Source organism: Siniperca chuatsi, linkage group LG21 (genome assembly GCF_020085105.1).
Source record: "Siniperca chuatsi isolate FFG_IHB_CAS linkage group LG21, ASM2008510v1, whole genome shotgun sequence".
Lineage (NCBI taxonomy): Eukaryota > Metazoa > Chordata > Actinopteri > Centrarchiformes > Sinipercidae > Siniperca > Siniperca chuatsi.
Window position 1 is genome coordinate 24,199,137 of NC_058062.1, and position 18,515 is coordinate 24,217,651.

The 18,515-nt window shown below is 42.1% G+C and overlaps 1 protein-coding gene across 6 annotated transcripts in view; it reads right to left on the reverse strand.

Annotated features, from left to right (window-relative positions):
* The window catches only part of si:dkeyp-72e1.9 (syntaxin-binding protein 4), a 138,138-nt gene that overhangs the window by 61,429 nt on the left and 58,194 nt on the right, over positions 1–18,515 (reverse strand). For all 6 annotated transcript variants that reach the window (XM_044182695.1, XM_044182697.1, XM_044182693.1 and 3 more), the window contains 2 exons: positions 7,624–7,697; positions 10–105 (listed from right to left, as the gene is read on the reverse strand). In XM_044182695.1, coding sequence (XP_044038630.1) covers positions 10–105; positions 7,624–7,697 — 170 coding nt within the window. The remainder of the gene's footprint in view (positions 1–9; positions 106–7,623; positions 7,698–18,515) is intronic.

The following is an 18,515-nucleotide window of genomic DNA, read 5'->3' on the forward strand; positions in this document are numbered from 1 at the left end:
AGTACTTACCATCACTTGAAGCAAGGCCACCTGGTAAAATCCGTTTGACGTAGACTCCAAACTCCTCTCCAGTTAGCTCCTTCACTCCACCAATCACTTTGATTCCTGTTGGGAGGAGCAGAAAAATCCCTTTCTTTACGGTTTTCAATTCTCTTTCTGTTCAGTAATTTTGCAATCAATCATAGCGATAAATAACAGTGACTAGAGAGACTAACGATTTTCCCCTTGCTCAGTTGTGTTTAGGAAAACATTTGGATTTAAGATTTTATTTCATATCAGATTTCTCCCTGCTCCTGACCACACAGCAGGAAAAATACAATGTCACCTTTTCCTGCCTCTGACAGCATGTAGTACATCACTGAAAGCAAGATCAGACGTAGCTTACCATGGTGTAACTTTAAGAGCTCAGTTAGATTTATACTACATATATATTTGTATTGTTGCAAGCTTTCCTTTTTTTGTGCCATTACCCCCCACCTCTCCCAGTCCTTACTCTCCCAGTCCTTACTGGGAGAGGTGGGGGGCTACTCACGAAATGATCATGAGCATTGTGAGTGTGACGGGTTCATTCACATCAAGGTGAAGAAGTTCAAGGACTTTGATTTTTTATTCACAAATAACCTGACAACATTTTGGTTTCATTCGACTCCACTGAACTTCTGCTTTGTGTCATGTCACCACAAACATTAATCAGGTTTCTGACATTTTTCACGCTTCTGGCTGCGTTACAGGTATTTCACTTAGAGAGATCCAATATTTAGTTGTAGTTTTTTTGATTTGTTTTTTCTACATAATAAACCGTAGAGTGAACCTTTAAGGGAGATTTATAGTTGCTTTAAGGGGTTCCAGTGTAGCTACAGTGGCTCCATATGTAGGCTTTGGAGCTGACATGCATTCTTCTACAGGTTTGATGATGCTGGCAGAGTTTGTTTGATAGTGAAGACAACATTAAGCACATTAAGAAAAGATTCAGATTCCCCGCGTTCCATAACTGTACTTGAAGTGAATACATTGACGTGACTGAAGCCTAGCAGGTAACGTCTCCCATATTTAACCATTAGATCAGGGCTTCTTCAGCTCAAGGCTGCTATTGGCCTGTTACCACAGGGACAACGTGGTAACACTAATTAGGTCTGCAGCAAAGTGGCGCGTGTTAATTATCGCCTGTTGGAAGAATGGGGTTATAAAGTTCCCTGTCTCAGTCTTCCATCCCTTCTTCCTCTTCTCTGAGGAAAACAGTCTTGTTCTTTAGCTCAGCCTCAAAGCGCTCTCCTCGCCGCGACTCTCATCTGATAAGAAAAACGTCATTCTAATGCAAAAGCAGCTGGAGCAAATCTAAAAGACATGCCTCTCTGCCTTCCTGGTCAGCTTCACATTTTGTTTTCCAAATCATTATTTCCTGCTCATGATACGTCAAAGGCATGTTTGCTTCCCAAGGATTAAATGTTCCAACACTTTAAGACCTTGTAAAGATCATAAAATCATAAAAGACACTGGTTTATTATTATTATAAGATACAAAAACAAAAAAATAACAAGCCGTTTATCTAGACACCAGAGGACTCAGATGAGGACTCTGCAGACGGAGATGATGTTCACTATGAGCACTGTCCCCGGTCCACATGCCGAGGCGGTGCAGTTCTCAGCTTCATTAACACAGATTAGCATGTGCTGTCCTCAGTGTAGTACAGCAGTGTTTGCTACAGTACGCACAACAGACACTCGCCCTGCTGCTGTGGAGGCTTCACATGCACAGTAAGGGGGGCTTTGGGCTCTGTGCATGGGAACAGTGTGTGCACGTGCTCATGCTCAAGTTGGACGACCATAAGCTGCTTTGCTTCTCACCTGTGTGCTGCTTTTAGTACAGTGGTGTGTGCGACCCACTTCAGCCTTTCCTTCACCTCTCTCCTCACACACTATGTATCTTTACTACACTATATTCATTACAGTTTTATTTATATAGTGCCAAGTCATAACAGAGGTTATCTCAGTCTTTATCTTCACACATCAGGACTCTGATACATGCATACTTTTTATGCTTCACTCAAACTCAAAAACCATTTGCTCTACATAGTGTTTATAATTTTGGTGCAGTGTCCTGTGTTTTCATTCAAAATTAATTTGCATATTTAATGAGCTAAAAAATTGTTTTCAAAGACATTTTAGGCGTGCATTTCCTCCTTTAATGATCGTTTCAGTGTTCCAGATATGTCAAAATGTGTGCACACACACTGTGCATGTGTGTTGGTGGGTGCTACGTCTTTTCTTATTGGTAACTGTCATACTTAATGAGTTATTCATTTAGAAAAATAATCCCATTGACATCCATGGTTTTTATATCTCAGCTATTGTACTGATGTTTCCAAAATGCTCAGAACTGCACACTGATCAACTGTACAGAGACTCATTATGAGTTTTATAATGCATTAAAGTGCAGTATATGGAGGCCCAATGAGTCCCACTCATATACACGCTATATGAACTACATAATGCATGAATATCTCTGAAGCCAATAGTTATGAATAGTTATAAGGCTATGAAAGCTCATTGGATCACACTGTATTCATAATTCAGCACTGGCATACAGTACAAACGCCATTCATTAAAGTCTAAAGCCCCATTCATTGATATTACATCTATTACTCATCCAATACATTAAAGGTCAGTGAGTTGTCATATGATTATAAAGTCATCCAAAAATCAAGCCATTCAGCATAACTGTGCACAGCAATCACACACATTTTCTTCAGGAAATGCTTTTTACTTCTGAGTTTGAGATGTATCCATGTTTGCATAGCAGGAATTAATCACAAAGATCAAAGGGGCACTCCACAAATTGTACACATGAATATCAGTTTTCCTGTCACGTGCAACGTTCACATCATATGGGATGGATGGTAGAAATGGGAAGTCGTTTCCATGCTTACGACTTGTAACTGTTCCCATCACCAGACAATTCAAGGTGGATGTATGACTGCAAAGTGAGAGTTAAAAAATACCGATATAACATTATATCAATATATATGAATTATAGATTCATTTTGGGTTTAATTACCTTAGACTTTGGATGATGTGAGGCGTCCATATCAGGCACTTAAGTATTCATACGTCCAAAATGGGATATAGTACTGCCCCCAGCCACAGCCTGTTCACCCTGCTGCCGTCTGGCCACAGATACAGAAGTCTTTGCAGCTTCTTCCCTCAGGCTGGGAGACTCCGTAATTCATCCTCAGCACTCCTCCGTGTAAAATAGTTTTATTTCTATGACTGAATTCTTAAAAATCGCTTTAAATGTTCTCTTCTTACTGTTAAAAATTTTACCAGCTTTGAAGGCTCTCATGTTTCTTATCTGCTGCACAAATCCTATATGTTGCGTTGTCATTTACCGTCCACCGAAACCAAACTAACTTTTATCTTTTTAGTTCTCTGATTTTATTGCTGCTGCAGTTGGTTAACCACTTTAATAATATGTGTGCGTCTGCTTCCCCCCTTAAGACCAAATCAGTTTCTCTGACCAATTCTTCTCCGTGGCTAAATGATGACATCCGCTCTGTGAGAAGAGAACGTAGACAAGCAGAGCGTACTGCTTGTCCATTGTAATCGAATGAACGACTTGATGATCGTGCTGAATCAAAAGATTAAGGTTGCACAAACTGCTTATCGTAGAAAAGGTTTCAGTCGTAGTCATCTGGACACTGTTTTCAGAATCAAGACGGCATTCTCAGTTGTGAAACTGCAAACTGCTTATTTCAATAATCTCATCACCACAAACAAACACAATCCTCGGTTTCTTTATAAATCTATTGACCACCTCTTAAATAACCCCGCCTCCAGCATGTCCTCACCTTTGGTGGTAGATTGTGAACATTTTTTATCCTTTGTAGACAAAATCAACAGAATAAGAACTTCTATCGTGCCCCCCCCCCCTGCCCTCGTACTGAGCCGTCTCACACCTGCCCCATCCTAATAGATCAATTTTCTCCCATCTCCCTCAGGGATGATTAATACTGTTTCCCACAGTCGTTCCTCCATGTGTCCCCTTGACTTTGTGCCTCCCAGACTCCTTAAAGACGCCATCAGCATTACCGGACCGTGTCTACTTGCTATAATGAACCAGTCATTCGCATCACGCTGTGTCCCTGAATTTTTTTAAATGGCCGCAGTTCAACCGCTTCTAAAAGAAGCCTGTGAATGAGGCCTGCTAGTTGTTCCTCATTCAAGACTGACGGGGGGACAGTGCATTCGCTATCCTGGGTCTCCCCCTGGGAGTCAGGTCAGCTACCTCCCTTGGGTGTTTTAAGTCTCAGCTGAAGACCCATCTCTTTTCTAAGTGTCTTTGTGCTTGAGTCATGTACACTATTCTGTTTTGTGTGTGTTTTTTTCTTTTAACCTTTTATCCTGTTGTAAAGCACTTTGTTACCTAGGTTTTTAAAGGTGCTATATAAATAAAAACTTACTACTTACTGTAAATAATTTTGGTTTATAACGTTTGTTTTTGTGAGTAGCAACTCTGTGTTGAAAAATTATAAATAAATCTACCTTATAATATTGTAATATATCAGATTGTTTAATCTGTGCCATTCATGGTAAATGAGCTGCATTTATACTTCACTTTTACCCAAGCCGCTTTATAATGTGCCTCACATTCACAACCTGATGCCAGTGAGCTACCATGCAAGGCACTGGTCTAACTATCGGGAACAATTCATAAAAACATTTGTTGTAAAAAATACTATTATGGACGCTATAAATCTTACAGAAAAGAAAACTATGATGTGGGTTATATTTTCTTAATGCAGAGCTGTTCAGCTGTCAAACAGTCAAATGCTTATGCTTATTTAAATTAGTAGATTCAGTATAATAAGTGTGTAGGAGGAGTGTAATGCATGCAATTACTGAATCATCCCGCTCTGAGTACACACGCGTCCTTAATGAGCACAGTGCCTTAAAATTCTGTACACTGTTCAATTCTCCTGGCAGTGTGTTTCCTGACTCCTCCAACACCAACGATTTGGTTGATTCTTTTAACTACCTGTGTTCTTCAACCTTAGATCTCATAGCTCCTCTGAAAAATAGACCAAACTCAAAGACTAGAAAACAGCCATGGTTAAATGACTGTATTCAAAGCTGTAAAAAGAAATGCAGAAGAGCAGAACGCAGATGGAAGAAATCAGGTCTCCAGATCCACTTTGTGTTCATGAAAGAGTTATTACTCCTTTATAACAGGATGGTGAAGGATGCAGGAACATATCTGTCTGTTTCTCTGCACTTATTTCTGCCCATCAGCACAACCCCAGATTCCTATTTAAGACTGTGGATCAGTTAGTTAACCCAGCCTCTCCTTGTGCCCCTGCTGAGTGTGATGCTGATTGTGAAAAGTTTCTTTTGCACTTTGTTGGTAAGGTGGAGTTAATAAGATCTGATATCACCCCCAACCCTGCCTTTTTAGATGTGGATCACCCGCTCAGGGATTCTTTGAGCAATTTTTCTGCTGTTCCTCTGCCTGAACTCGCAGACATCGTGTCTCTTATGAGAGTGTCCTCCAGCCCTCTGGACAAAATCCCAACTAGGTTCTTAGTGGAAGTTCTGGATTGTATTGCCCCCCTTTTACAAATTATTTTTAACAGCCAATACAATAGGAAATTCTGTGTCAGCATTAATAACTTCATGTCATCCTTCTCCCATATCAAGTATGGTGTGCCTCAAGGTTCAATTCTGGGACCAGTAGTGTTCTCCTTATACATGCTTCCCTTGGGTGATGTCATCCTTGGGTGAGTTCTCTGCAGGACTGCCTGTCTGACATAAAAAACTGGATGTCGATAAATTTTCTTCAGCTCAACTCAAATAAAACTGAAATCCTTGTTATTGGGCCCCAACACATCACTAAACAAATACTGCCATCTACTGGTAACCTGTCACAACATATCAAGCCTGTTGCAAGAAATCTTGGTGTCCTGTTTGATAGCAATTTATGTTTTGAGCAACATATCACTAAGCTTGTCCAATCATGTTTCTATCACCTCAGAAACTTTGCAAAAATCCGATCTATTTTAAATCTTAGTGATGCAGAAACTGTTGTACAAGCTTTTATCTCCTCACACCTCGATTATTGTAACAGCCTGTTCACTTGTCTTAATCAAAACACTTTGACACGACTGCAGACTGTACAGAACTCAGCTGCTCGGCTGTAAGCCAGGACCAAGAGGTACGATCACATCACACCTGTTTCAGCCTCTTTACATCGGCTCCCTGTTTGTTTTAGGATTGATTTTAAGATCTTATTGATTACTTATAAGGCTCTACATGGCCTGGCTCCAGACTATATTTGAGACCTTGTAATCCCTTATGAACCTTCACGTAGTCTGAGATCTTCGGGCAGGGGTCTCCTGTCTGTTCCTGAGTCCAGGATGGAAACTAAGGGGGACAGAGCTTTGGCCATCAGGGCCCCGAGAGGCTCTGGAACAACCTGCCCAAAGACATCAGGCTGTCTGAGTCAGAGTCTTCGTTTAAGTCTTGTCTCAAAACACATTTTTATCTGAAAGCAGATCCTGATCTTACCTGAACTGGCTGTTTATTTTATGGCTTTTGTGAATTTTATGTATTTTATTTATTTTATATTTCATCATTCACTGTGGTATTTTATTTCTCTTGTTGTGAAGCACTTTGTACTTTGTTTTGATAAGTGCTCTATAAATAAAGTTTTGTTTATTATTATTATTATTATTATTAACTAACTGTTTTACATAGGGATTCATAAAAATATATATTATAAAAATAAAAACTCATCATGATCATGGGCAAAAATATGGCTCATCCCTGAAATACTTCAGCTCATGTACATCAGTTGTTTTATATTTACAATGAGCTACAGTTTAGTTTTGAGTAGTAGTATTTGTAGTATTGTCTTTAATGTGCATCCACTTATGTAAAGCACCTCTACTTGAGCAGGATATGTTACAGTTTGACTGTAATTGTATTCGTGCATACGGCTGTTTGTCCTTGCGTAGGCACAAACTCCAGTGTGATTGTATGGAAGTGAAGATAAAAACAACAGCAGCTCCCTGCATTCTTAACCCAGCTCAGTTAAGTTAAGTGGGTTAGGGCTTTGCTACATGACCTACTTCCCGTCCCAGCCAAACACACAAGGATACCTACTCTGCAGAGAAAAGCCCTTTACAAAGTAGGATTGAAATTATTTCAGCTATGCAAAATCAGGCTCCATTGCCAGATAGTGGAGAATGATTGAGTAGGGCTACAGTATATACATGAAGTTGTTAGTTTAAGCTGAGCATGTGATTTGGACTTCATATAAGTAAATGAACTGTTTTGCTACTGATGATTAATTTTTTTAAATGACTTTTACTTTTATGACTCTGTGTGTTAGCTGTGTGACAGACTGGCAACCTGACCAGGGTGTACCCTGTCTCTCACCCTGTGAACGCTGCCACAGGCCCCAGCCCCTGACCACCACCAACTGTATTAGCAGCTAAAGACCACAAACAGTGGAGAGGACATGAGTACCTGCAGGAAACACAGTTTCTACATGTTTGCTTTGAGAAATCTTTGCCGGGACAGAAGTATTGCCTTCTATCCATGGTCACTGAAGAGAAACAAAACTACTTACCCAGACCATTCTCACAGTCTGTAAACTCCATGGAATGTACAGCTCGGTCTACTCCGTAAGGACCCATTAGTGTCCTGTTAGAGATGGAGGGATGAGGAGGATGGAGAAAAGAGGGAGAGAGAGAGAAAGAAGAGAGGAGAAAATAAGTACATCACAAACTTAACTTTGAAAGCTAAATTTACTTTTCTACTAATTTTTCTTTCACAGGTTATACCTTTCAGTTGCAGTGCTACACAGTCAGACTATGACTACTAAATCTGAAGGAGCGCTTGAGTGGAATTTGACTTTGTGATGTTGGGATTTATGATGATTAAAAGGGGAACCAAATTGTGTAGGTGCAATCACTTAATTATGGCTATCAGAATTATCAAAGATGATCATAAATAATAACTAATGAATGAAGTCCTCAGGGGCACCACTCTTCTTAAAGAAGAGAAATGATAGCGTGTGTGTATATATATGAGAGAGATCCAAAATGGCTGCTTGGATCCAAAATTGCGTTAACAAAAGAAGTCTAATTCAAAATGGCAGCTGAGCAGAGGCCGCATGGAAGAAAATTCAAAATGGCGGCTAGGCCGTGTCTGAAGACAGTGTGGCTCTGTTAAAGATCAGACTGGAGTGGATGTGTGCGATCGGTGTAGGATAACAGCGCCCAGTTAAAAGAGAGCTAGTTAGCATGCAAAGACTCTGTGGACACATCCCAACAATAAAACATTAGTTAAACAGTCCTGTGCTTAGCCAGGTACACTGTTACTCTGTGCTATGCCCAGTTATTTGTTACCAGTGAAGGAAGAAGAGTGGCGTGCCAGTGGTCTTCCATACACTGATAGATGTGACTAGGGCTGCAAAGGGTCGGGAAATTTCCAGAAAGTTTTGGAGATACTGGCAGTAGAGAATTTTTGAATATAATGGAACAATATTGCACTCAGCTTGTGGTGCTCAAAGCGCAACGTCTCTTTCCAGAAATCATGATCCAGTTACTCAAGATAATCCCCAAGCCTTGTTGTGAGCAGTTTCATGTAGGAACTATTGGTAAAAAGAAAATAGTTCCTACATGAAACAACACAACAAATCTGTATATAACTGCTGACATGGAATACAGTACAGAGGTGACTTACAACGTCTCCAACCAGGACTCTGACGACGTAGACACAGTAACGTTACCGAGGTGCTTTTCTAGCCGGGTTTTAAACCTAATTCTTGTCTCATAAACAGTAAATTCATCAAATTCAGTTCAAAGTTGTGTTTTTGTACAGTAATCCAGGACTCAGTGAGGCCCGGCCGCCTTCTCGCCTTTCTGCCACAAGCGGACTACGCACATGAGCAAAGCAGCAGATCAAGCAAGTGACGTCCTAACTGAAGACCCGCCTTGATGAGAGCACTGACAGTTTGCATTTTCATTTTCATGTTGACCCCAAAACAGCGCGGTGACATCTAAATGCAAAGACTGGGGGCGCTGTTTTGCTCATTGCATCTGAATATTGTCCACTGTACAGCGGGTTAAGTCTTTGAAAATGAAATGTCAAATGCAGTTTTCATTTTCATTTTAATATAGTTATAGAACGCCCATATAAGTATGTGAAAATGAAAATTGGATTATTGCATTTTCATTTGAATGTTTACTCAAATAACACATACATATGTGTAGAATTCTAATGCTATTGTGGAATTACATTATCATTTGAATATAGTTCCGTGTACGCTTCCATAGCCACAGTTTAAATATCTTTTTAACAGACAACTGCAAGTCCACCTCCCCTACCAGAGCCTAGGGGAGTGGAAGTACATATAATTGGGGGAACATAGTTCGGAAAAAGCACTTATGTCGCCAGTTCTAAGCCATGTCTCAGTTGGGAAGAGAAACTCTAATTTACTGGTTGAGATAAAGTCATTTAGGATAAAGATTTAAGAGGGCACAGCTAACAGGAGAAGTGTATTCATATTTTGTATTTCCACAAATTTTCTTTAACGGATGGAGATTTGCAGCATTTACTCCGCCGCTCAAAACACTTGCTTTAGGGGGGCGAGAACAAGGTGTCCAGTTAGGGTAATGGTGTCTATTGGTAACAGGAATAGAAATCGGTCGAACAGCAGCATGGTCATTCCACAAGGGGGAGCTGGTGTTTCACTCCTGTCCAATCCCACTCCCACTAAAATACTCCTGTCCCGCCCCAATACCATGACAGAGTAAAAAAATAAATAAATCCTGTCCTGTCCCAATCCTGGAAGAATGAGTCCTGTCCCATCCCGTTCCCGTGTTGTGTGTGGGCTTTTTTTTAGAAATGCAATGATTTTGATTTGATGTTTGATTTGATCACCACTGGCACCTTAAGTTTCGCAAAAGAGGTGAAATTTGGCTTCATTTCGCCACCACAAGTGTGTCTCTGAAGGCCACTCGTCCCCAAATCAGTGGCGTATCTTACAAACGTACGAATGTACGAAGTTTTAACACCGTCACGCTCGACTCTTAGGAACTTGTAAATTCAGCTCCAGCAGTCTGATACGTGGATCATTGTCCTTTACTCTGCGTTGCAATGCTGCAATACTCCCGACTCGATTGTTGGCAAAGAATTTTGGTGGCTGCACCATGCGTCTTCAATCCACAGTCCACACGTCATGCACCGGTCAGCTGGCAACCACCCAGCCACCAGAGCAGACAGCAGAGAATGAAAGAGGATTTTAAAAAAGACAACAGCATGACTAGCATTATGTTCAAAATAAAGCAAATAGCATTTATTCATGTTGGAACTGCATATTTATATTTAAAAACTGGCCTATTGTTATTATGATTCCCGTCCTGCCTGGTCCTGATTTTTTCCTGTCCCGTCCCTGTCACGTGATGAATATGGAATTTGACTCCCTTCCCGCGGGAATCCCACAGGAATCCCGAAAAACGTCAGACCCGTCAAGAAAATGTCAGCTCGGACTGCTGACAGTGTCATTGGTGCCGACGTGGACTATTACTTTCATAATTGTCTGGAATTAAATTATTAAATTGTTGTTTTTTTCATTTCTATGTGAAGGGTTTACAATTACAGTAGGTCCGCTGATGATATGGTAAATACAGCCTGAGCAAATAACCCCGTTATTTCCATTTGATTCCCGTTATTTCCCGTTAATTTCCATGGAAAGTTTCCACCTTGAATATTTCCAGAATTTTGCAACCCTACATGTGACCATTATATGTATGAAGAATATAATATGCTGATATTAATTATATTGTTTTTATTATCTCTATTTATAACATAACGTTTTTCTCTTTTTGTCGTCAGGAGTAAACAGCTGGAATAGACTCTGAAATACAGCTCTTAGCTCTGAAACAGTCTTTTTATGTTTATGTGTGTTTGTGCAACTGCCTAACCTATGATGGACCGGTCAAAACAAAAGCCGTCTACCAGATCCAGACTACATACTGATTCTAAGCAGAGTTTGAGTCTGTAGTGTGTTCGCATTGAGGAGCTGCTCACAGCTGCAAAACATTTGAAGTTATTGTGGATGGTGGAGAGACAGCTCCAGGAACAACCGAGAAAACAAAAAAATCACTATTGTATCACGTATTGAATAATTTCCTGTTAGTGTAAAACAGTTTAGTATGTTGATTTCTTGTATACTAACTGCAAAAAGCAGTATACTATAAAGATTAGTGTATATATACACTGTATACAATTAGCATGTAATATGGAATTGGGACACAGCTATGGATTTGTCCAACTCAGACCAGTCTAACATGTGAAACCAGCATTTGCAGCTGAGACAAGGTTCAGTCCTTCTGACTGCTTTTGGTGTGTCAGTGTGGCGCAAAAGATGAAATAGTCCCTGTAGTTCCTGGACAAATACAGTAAGTCTTTCTGCTGAGACTACGGTTTTGTTGACACTATCTGCCATCACTTGCTGAGAGTTGCAAATATGCACCTCTGAATGCAAGACTGAATGAGAAAGATTCACAGCGTGTGACTTCCCCGTGTACATTTTTAACATTAGAGCATCCCAACACTGAACCCTGGCTGGAAAACATACATTCAGTTTGCAGCGGTGTTGAATAAGAAGTGTTGGTGTGTGTCTGCTGCTGCCACCTCTGATACCAATATATCCAGGAATGAAGCATCTATCTTTAAAATTGTCTTAACAGAAAAGGCAATGGCACTCTTCTTTTTGACAGTTCTCACGCCTGCATACGTTCATTTAGCAAATCTGACAATATGCTCAACTGCAAATCTTTCACTGACTGAAGAGGATACAGAATCTTGGCTGGAATTTTTTGATTTACTCTTGGAAGACTCTGGATCATAAGGAGTTTGTCTGTGCCAGTATTGAGCTAGTATTTACCTCCTTGTAATATACAATGTGTGGAATATTTTCAATGTGTCGTGTTTCACACAAATCAAATGTATGTCTGTGTTCCTATGGATACTGATCCTGTCTGTGGAATATCGAGACTGTTTGTTCTTTAAAGTAAATATACACAAAAAAAGGTTTTGTTCAAATATTGACTGGTGTTTTACTCATATGACGTGCCAAAAGAAACGAGAGCAAATGAAATCCAGTTTGGACACCATGTTATCAATACAACTTTTTGCACTATTGATCTGTTCCATACATAAATGAATACGAGTATATGACAGCATATCAGTGCCAAAATCGGCGAGCGCAAATGAGATCCACACGCACTGATGTAGAGGAGCCGCACATGCAACTCAAACAGCCGCGCTGTTCAGCATATTATTTTTGCGAGCACTTTCACAGCACTCGTGCGCAGAATATCTCTGCATCCAAAGGAGCGCGTGACTGTTATCCCCGAGCGCACAGCTACTTTTGCTCTCCGGCTCGCAAAACTTTCACTTGCTCGCTCACAACTGTTTTTTCTTTTTGGCAGAAAGTGGGCAGAGCCAGTCTCCATTGTATCCCTCAATATAATTGGTTACAGTCCTCGTCTTTTGGGAATGTGAAGGTACATCAGGCCGTATCGCATGCTGGGACGGGGGCGCCATTTTGTGAGGAACGCGCTGGCTCTGTTACCTGTGCCTGCTACGGTGGTTACCTGCTTACCTTTTGTTTTATTTGGCTAAAAAGTTGAGAAGGGAAGAGATGGAGAAGGGAAAAGAGAAGGAAAAGGGACCCTACATTGCAAACACTTGACAGTTCATGCACTATTACTTTATACCGTATTATTATCATCAACCGGTAAACCCACTTTGTACTTCACACTTATTCTAATTTTATACTTATACTCACTTGGTACTTAATTTATCTGACCCATATTATAGTGTATTATATCTTTTGCTTAGTACTTCTATTCACTGACGTGACAGTGAGCTGCTGAAACAAAAGAGTTTCTCCTCAGGGATCAATAAAGGATTTCTGATTCTGAAACTATCTCGTTTCTGGACTGCGTGCATACATTTTGCACAAGTTTAAATTTTACAAATCCCTCGAAGCTCATGAACAGTTTTGCAATGGCTGGGGGCACAACCTCCTTATTTTGGCCCATAACTACACATTTGAGATGAAGTTGGTGTTACCTCCAACTGTTTCCTGAATACAGGTCAATAAATCACTACAGTAACTGCAACAAGGTATGCCAGACCGACCCACCACAGACACACTCTGTTGGACTCTCCGGCCTCACATCAGGAGTGCAGGTTTGTAGCCTGATGTGTTAGGACTACTTTGACCTACAATGAGCTGTTGCAGCCGTTAGTAGCTGTACTTCTACTGTAATAATGCTATGTATTTATCTTACTGAATCTGCCATGTTTTACCGATCATTAGAGTGACCTGATGAAGCTTGTGTTTGATGAGGTGTTCATGAACCCACCAGACTCTCCTCACAGTCTGAGAAACCATCAGAGGAGGAAGTTATTGCTGGACAGGTGTCGTGCTTCAGTCAAGCAAAGGCCGCAGCAGCAGCATCAGGAAGTCTCTGTATCCACAGGACACGTCAGGATGACAACCTGAGAGCACCAATGCCAGCTGATACTTGAGTAACCCTTTACCTTGATGGAGGACATGATCTGGACAGTCTACATAAAAGTTTTGCTAGTAATCCTTTACTACAGGTAGTAAATATTGACTGTAAGCTACACAAGACATTTCTGTTTCACAGTCAAACTTTATTACTGTGTTGACAGATCACAATACAAGTTATACAATATTCTCTACAGTATTTTGCAAGAATATCAAATAGATCTGCAGCTTTGACAAACATTTTAAAACATAAATATGGAAATAATTGATCTTTCCACTTGAGAAGTTTTTGCTTGTCAGACAAAGTTACTGTAAAACATGGACACAGTCCTAACAGCAGCTGCAGGTACTTTGGTTACTTAGTTTTTCAAGTACATAAGTACATAATTCACTGGTCTGACGAAACAAATGTGTAGTCAGGATATCACACGGGGACAGTGGCTACAGTATTTACTATACTAATGATTACTTTAGTGGGTCTTCAGTTGCCTTTCACCAGAAATAATTGCTTGAGTGATGTTTCACATCAACGTCTGTTGTTTCATATCGTACTTTCCACCCCCACATCCTGGTAATTGCTGTGTTTACATTAAATACTGTGCTACATGCACATGCTAACACGCTACCTCTGTATCTCCACACAACAAATGCTTTCTACTTCACTGGGCTCTGTAGGTCACTTCTCACAAATGCACCTGTAAAGACAAACGTAAAACAGAGTGTGTGTTTGGAGAGTTTAGGCATAAATACCAAAAATACAAACCTGCCCTAGGTTCGAATCCCCCTCGGGGCGCAATGAGCAATGACCCATCATCCAGTGTGGGTCCTTAGGAAAGACCCTTCATGCTGCTGCCTACCTCATGATGATGATGAGTGACAATGAAATATATGAGATGCCGGCTCAGACGTCGCCCGGCCAAACAAGGTCTGCGTCAGGTGTTGGGGAACCAGAGCACCGAGATGATAAATGGGCTACTGGAACAAGACGGAGATGGGCGAGATGCGATAACAAGGCTCTGTTAGAATGCTACTACTCCAGTAACCCTAGTCAGAGGGGTTACATGCAAAGGATGTGGGATGAATGGTTACTTCGAAACCCACAATCAAGGCTTACAGCGAAGCAACTAGTAGCTCAGTGTTCCAACATCCACAAGCAGCAACTGCTATCACAACTTGAGATTGACGAGATACAACACAAATGCTACGGCAAGGGGGAGCCAGGACATCAGGTCAGACGGGAGCCAACGGCAGCTCCCCAACTGGAGATTGGGTACGAAGCCCCAACAAGTGCAATCACCCTGAACGAGGCAGCGACTGACCTGAAAGATAAGATCATGGCAAGGAATGCAAGGCAACCCCGACGCCAATTACAACGGCTAAGTGAAGTACCATCAGAAAGTCTCCTAGAAGATGTGAATGCAGCATTGAGTGCAATCCCTACCACAACTGTCACTGAAACCAATGAGCTGATATACGCCTCAGCAGCAGTGATCCTTGAGATGCTAGGCTATAAGAGCAACCTGAGCCATGAGAAACAGTACCCGCCATGGAAACAGGAGGCAAAAATCAAGGAGGCACGGAGAGAAGTGAGCCAACTGACAGAGGCCGAGAGAGGTGCAATGAGAAAGCAAGTACCCAGGAAATACAACCAGATGCCCATACCTGAAGCACTTGAAACTGACAAACAAAGGCTCCAAGCCTTGGCCAGCCGCCTAAAGAGGTACACGAGAGATAATGAAGCCAGAAGAATAAACCGGCTGTTCGCAACTCAACCTGCGAAAGTGTACGCTCAATGGCAGGGTAATAACAGCAGAGCAGACCCACCAAGGCTGGAAACTGAACAGTACTGGAAAAGTATATGGGAGAGGGAGGCATCACACAACAGCGATGCACAGTGGCTGGTGGCTCTGAGAGAGGACCATAGCAACCTCCCTGAACAGAATCCAGTCACCATCACAGCGGCAGACATCCAAGAAAGAGTCTCAGGTATGAAAAACTGGACAGCACCGGGCCCTGACAGGATCCACACCTACTGGCTAAAGAAGCTCACTGCACTCCACGAGCGCCTAGCAGCACAAATGAACCAGCTGCTAAGAGATGGGGCGCACCATCAATGGCTTACCAAAGAGTGTACAATCCTGATCCTGAAGGATCCTGCAAAAGGGTACAGTCCCATCCAACTATCAGCCAATAACCTGTCTCTCCACAACATGGAAGCTCATGTCAGGCATTATCGCGGCTAAGATAAGTGGACACATGAGCAAAGCACAGAAGGGCATCGGCAAAGGACCCAGAGGAGCCAAATACCAACTCCTGGTTGACAGAACAGTCACCCAAGACTGCAGAACCCGACACACCAACCTGTGCACTGCCTGGATTGATTACAAGAAAGCATATGACTCAATGCCACACACATGGATCACTGAATGCTTGGAGATGTACAACATCAACAGGACTCTAAGAGACTCCATTGCAAACTCGATGAGGCTGTGGAAAACCACCCTTGAGGCCAATGGCAAGCCACTTGCACAAGTATCCATCAAATGTGGCATATACCAAGGAGATGCTCTGTCCCCACTGCTGTTCTGCATAGGTCTGAACCCCCTCAGCCAAATAATCAACAAGACTGGCTATGGATACCGACTCAGGAATGGGGCCACCATCAGTCACCTCCTCTACATGGATGACATCAAGCTATATGCTAAGAGAGAGCGGGACATCGACTCACTGATCCACACCACCAGGATCTACAGCTCTGACATTGGGATGTCATTCGGGCTTGAGAAGTGCAGTCGAATGGTGACGAAGAGGGAAGAGGTGCTGGAGGAAGGACCATCATGGGAGGACAAAACCCTACATGGGATGTACCACCGGAACATAACTGAAGTGGCTGATATCAAGAAATCCTACCAATGACTAGAGCGGGCTGGACTGAAGGACAGCACAGAGGCACTCATCATGGCTGCACAGGAGCAGGCCCTGAGCACCAGAGTAATAGAGGCCCAGATCTACCATACCAGACAAGACCCAAGGTGTAGGCTGTGCAAAGAGGCCCCTGAGACAATCCAGTGCAGGGTGTAAGATGCTGGCATAGTGTACAGGAACATCTGCACGGAGTATGGACTGGAAACCCCGAGGTCAAAGTGGGAAACACCTCCAAAAGTGGTAGAGAACGACAATCCTGTGGGACTTCCAGGTTCAGAATGACAAAATGGTAATGGCGAATCAACCAGACATCGTGGTGGTGGACAAACAGCAGAGGAAAGCCGTTCTGGTTGACGTGGCAATACCAAGTGATGGCAACATCAGGAAAAAGTAACATGAGAAACTAGAGAAATACCAAGGGCTCAGAAGAGCTGGAGAAGGCTTGGAAGGTGAAGGCGACAGTGGTGCCCGTTGTCATCGGAGCACTCGGGGCAGTGACCCCCAAACTGGAGGAGTGGCTACAGCAGATCCCTGGAAGAACACCAGACATCTCGGTCCAGAAAAGTGCAGTACTAGGAACAGCAAAGATACTGCGCAGAACCCTCAAGCTCCCAGGCCTCTGGTAGAGAACCCAAGCTCGAATGATGAGACCACCCGCGCAGGGTGAAGGACGAAGTTTATATATATATATATATATATATATATATATGGCTTTTGTTCCAATTCAAGAAGACCCTGATTTGTAGCTGATTGAAGAGTTATCACAATGACTATTCAGTTCAGGATGAAAAGGATGTTTCCTCATACTGATCATGAGAACAAACTTCATTTCCTACAAAGAAAACCTGGCCATGTGCTCCACTGTATTTCCTGCTGTATGAGGACATCCAGGGGTCCTGTGCTGCTGCGGCCCCTGGGCTACCTGACGCTGCCTTGTTCCAGCCCGCTCCCTGTTGCCAAGGGCAGACTGCTGCTGTCCCTGTGTAGCAGGCAGTCTGTTGCCTACTGCCACCTGCTCTCCCTGAACCTGTACTTCATCTGTGAAACAACTCAAAACTGTCTATAAAAGCCTAGGCGCGAAGTATACTGAGCAAAACATAGAGATGATAGTAAGTATATCTTGAAACATTATCTACAGTCACAAGGCCTGAAAATAATACGGTCTGTAAAGGTGTCATTGAAACATATCAGCGTTCTTCTGCCATGTTGACGTTATGTTTTATTGTTTTAAATGGCTGCACAGAAATATGTAGCTTATGGGAATGACACACACTGACAAGTCATCTCACATAGTTTCACAGCATTCTTACAGTTCTGAGAAGATGGCTCAGCTTCATTAGCCAAGGCACTTCTGGACAAGGCAACAAGATTTTTGTAACACTGTAACATTAACATTAACATTATTATAACTGCCTGTTATACAGACATATACACAATATAGTAGATTGACTTTCACAATCACAATGAAAAGACATGCTAGCTAGCTATCTGTCATGTTTACCCAGGTCTGCTAGGAAATGATAAGCTATGTTACACCAATTATGCACTGAATATTATGCGTTTTATACCTCCTTGTGGTCGGCCATGCTTCGTCCTGGATCTCCCGCTTTGATATCCCTTTTCAGTTATAACGGCCAATCATAAAAGACGAGGACTGCAACCAATTATATTTAGGGATACAATGGTGACTGGGTCCACCCACTTACTGCCAAAAAGAAAAAACGCTCGCAAGTGAGCAGATGAAAGTTTTGCGAGTGGGAGAGCAACGATAGTAGTTGTGCACTTGGGAATAACAGTCACGCGCTCCTTCGGCGCTCAAAGCATGGTTTTCTCTTCACAGGCTACAATACTGCGCACGAATGCTGTAAAAGTGCTCGCAATAATAGTATGCATGCGCGGCTACTCTACATCGGATTTTGGCACTGATATGCTGTCATATACTTGTATTCAGTGATATACGGTACAGATCAATAGAGCAAAAAAGTTGTATTGATTAACGTGGT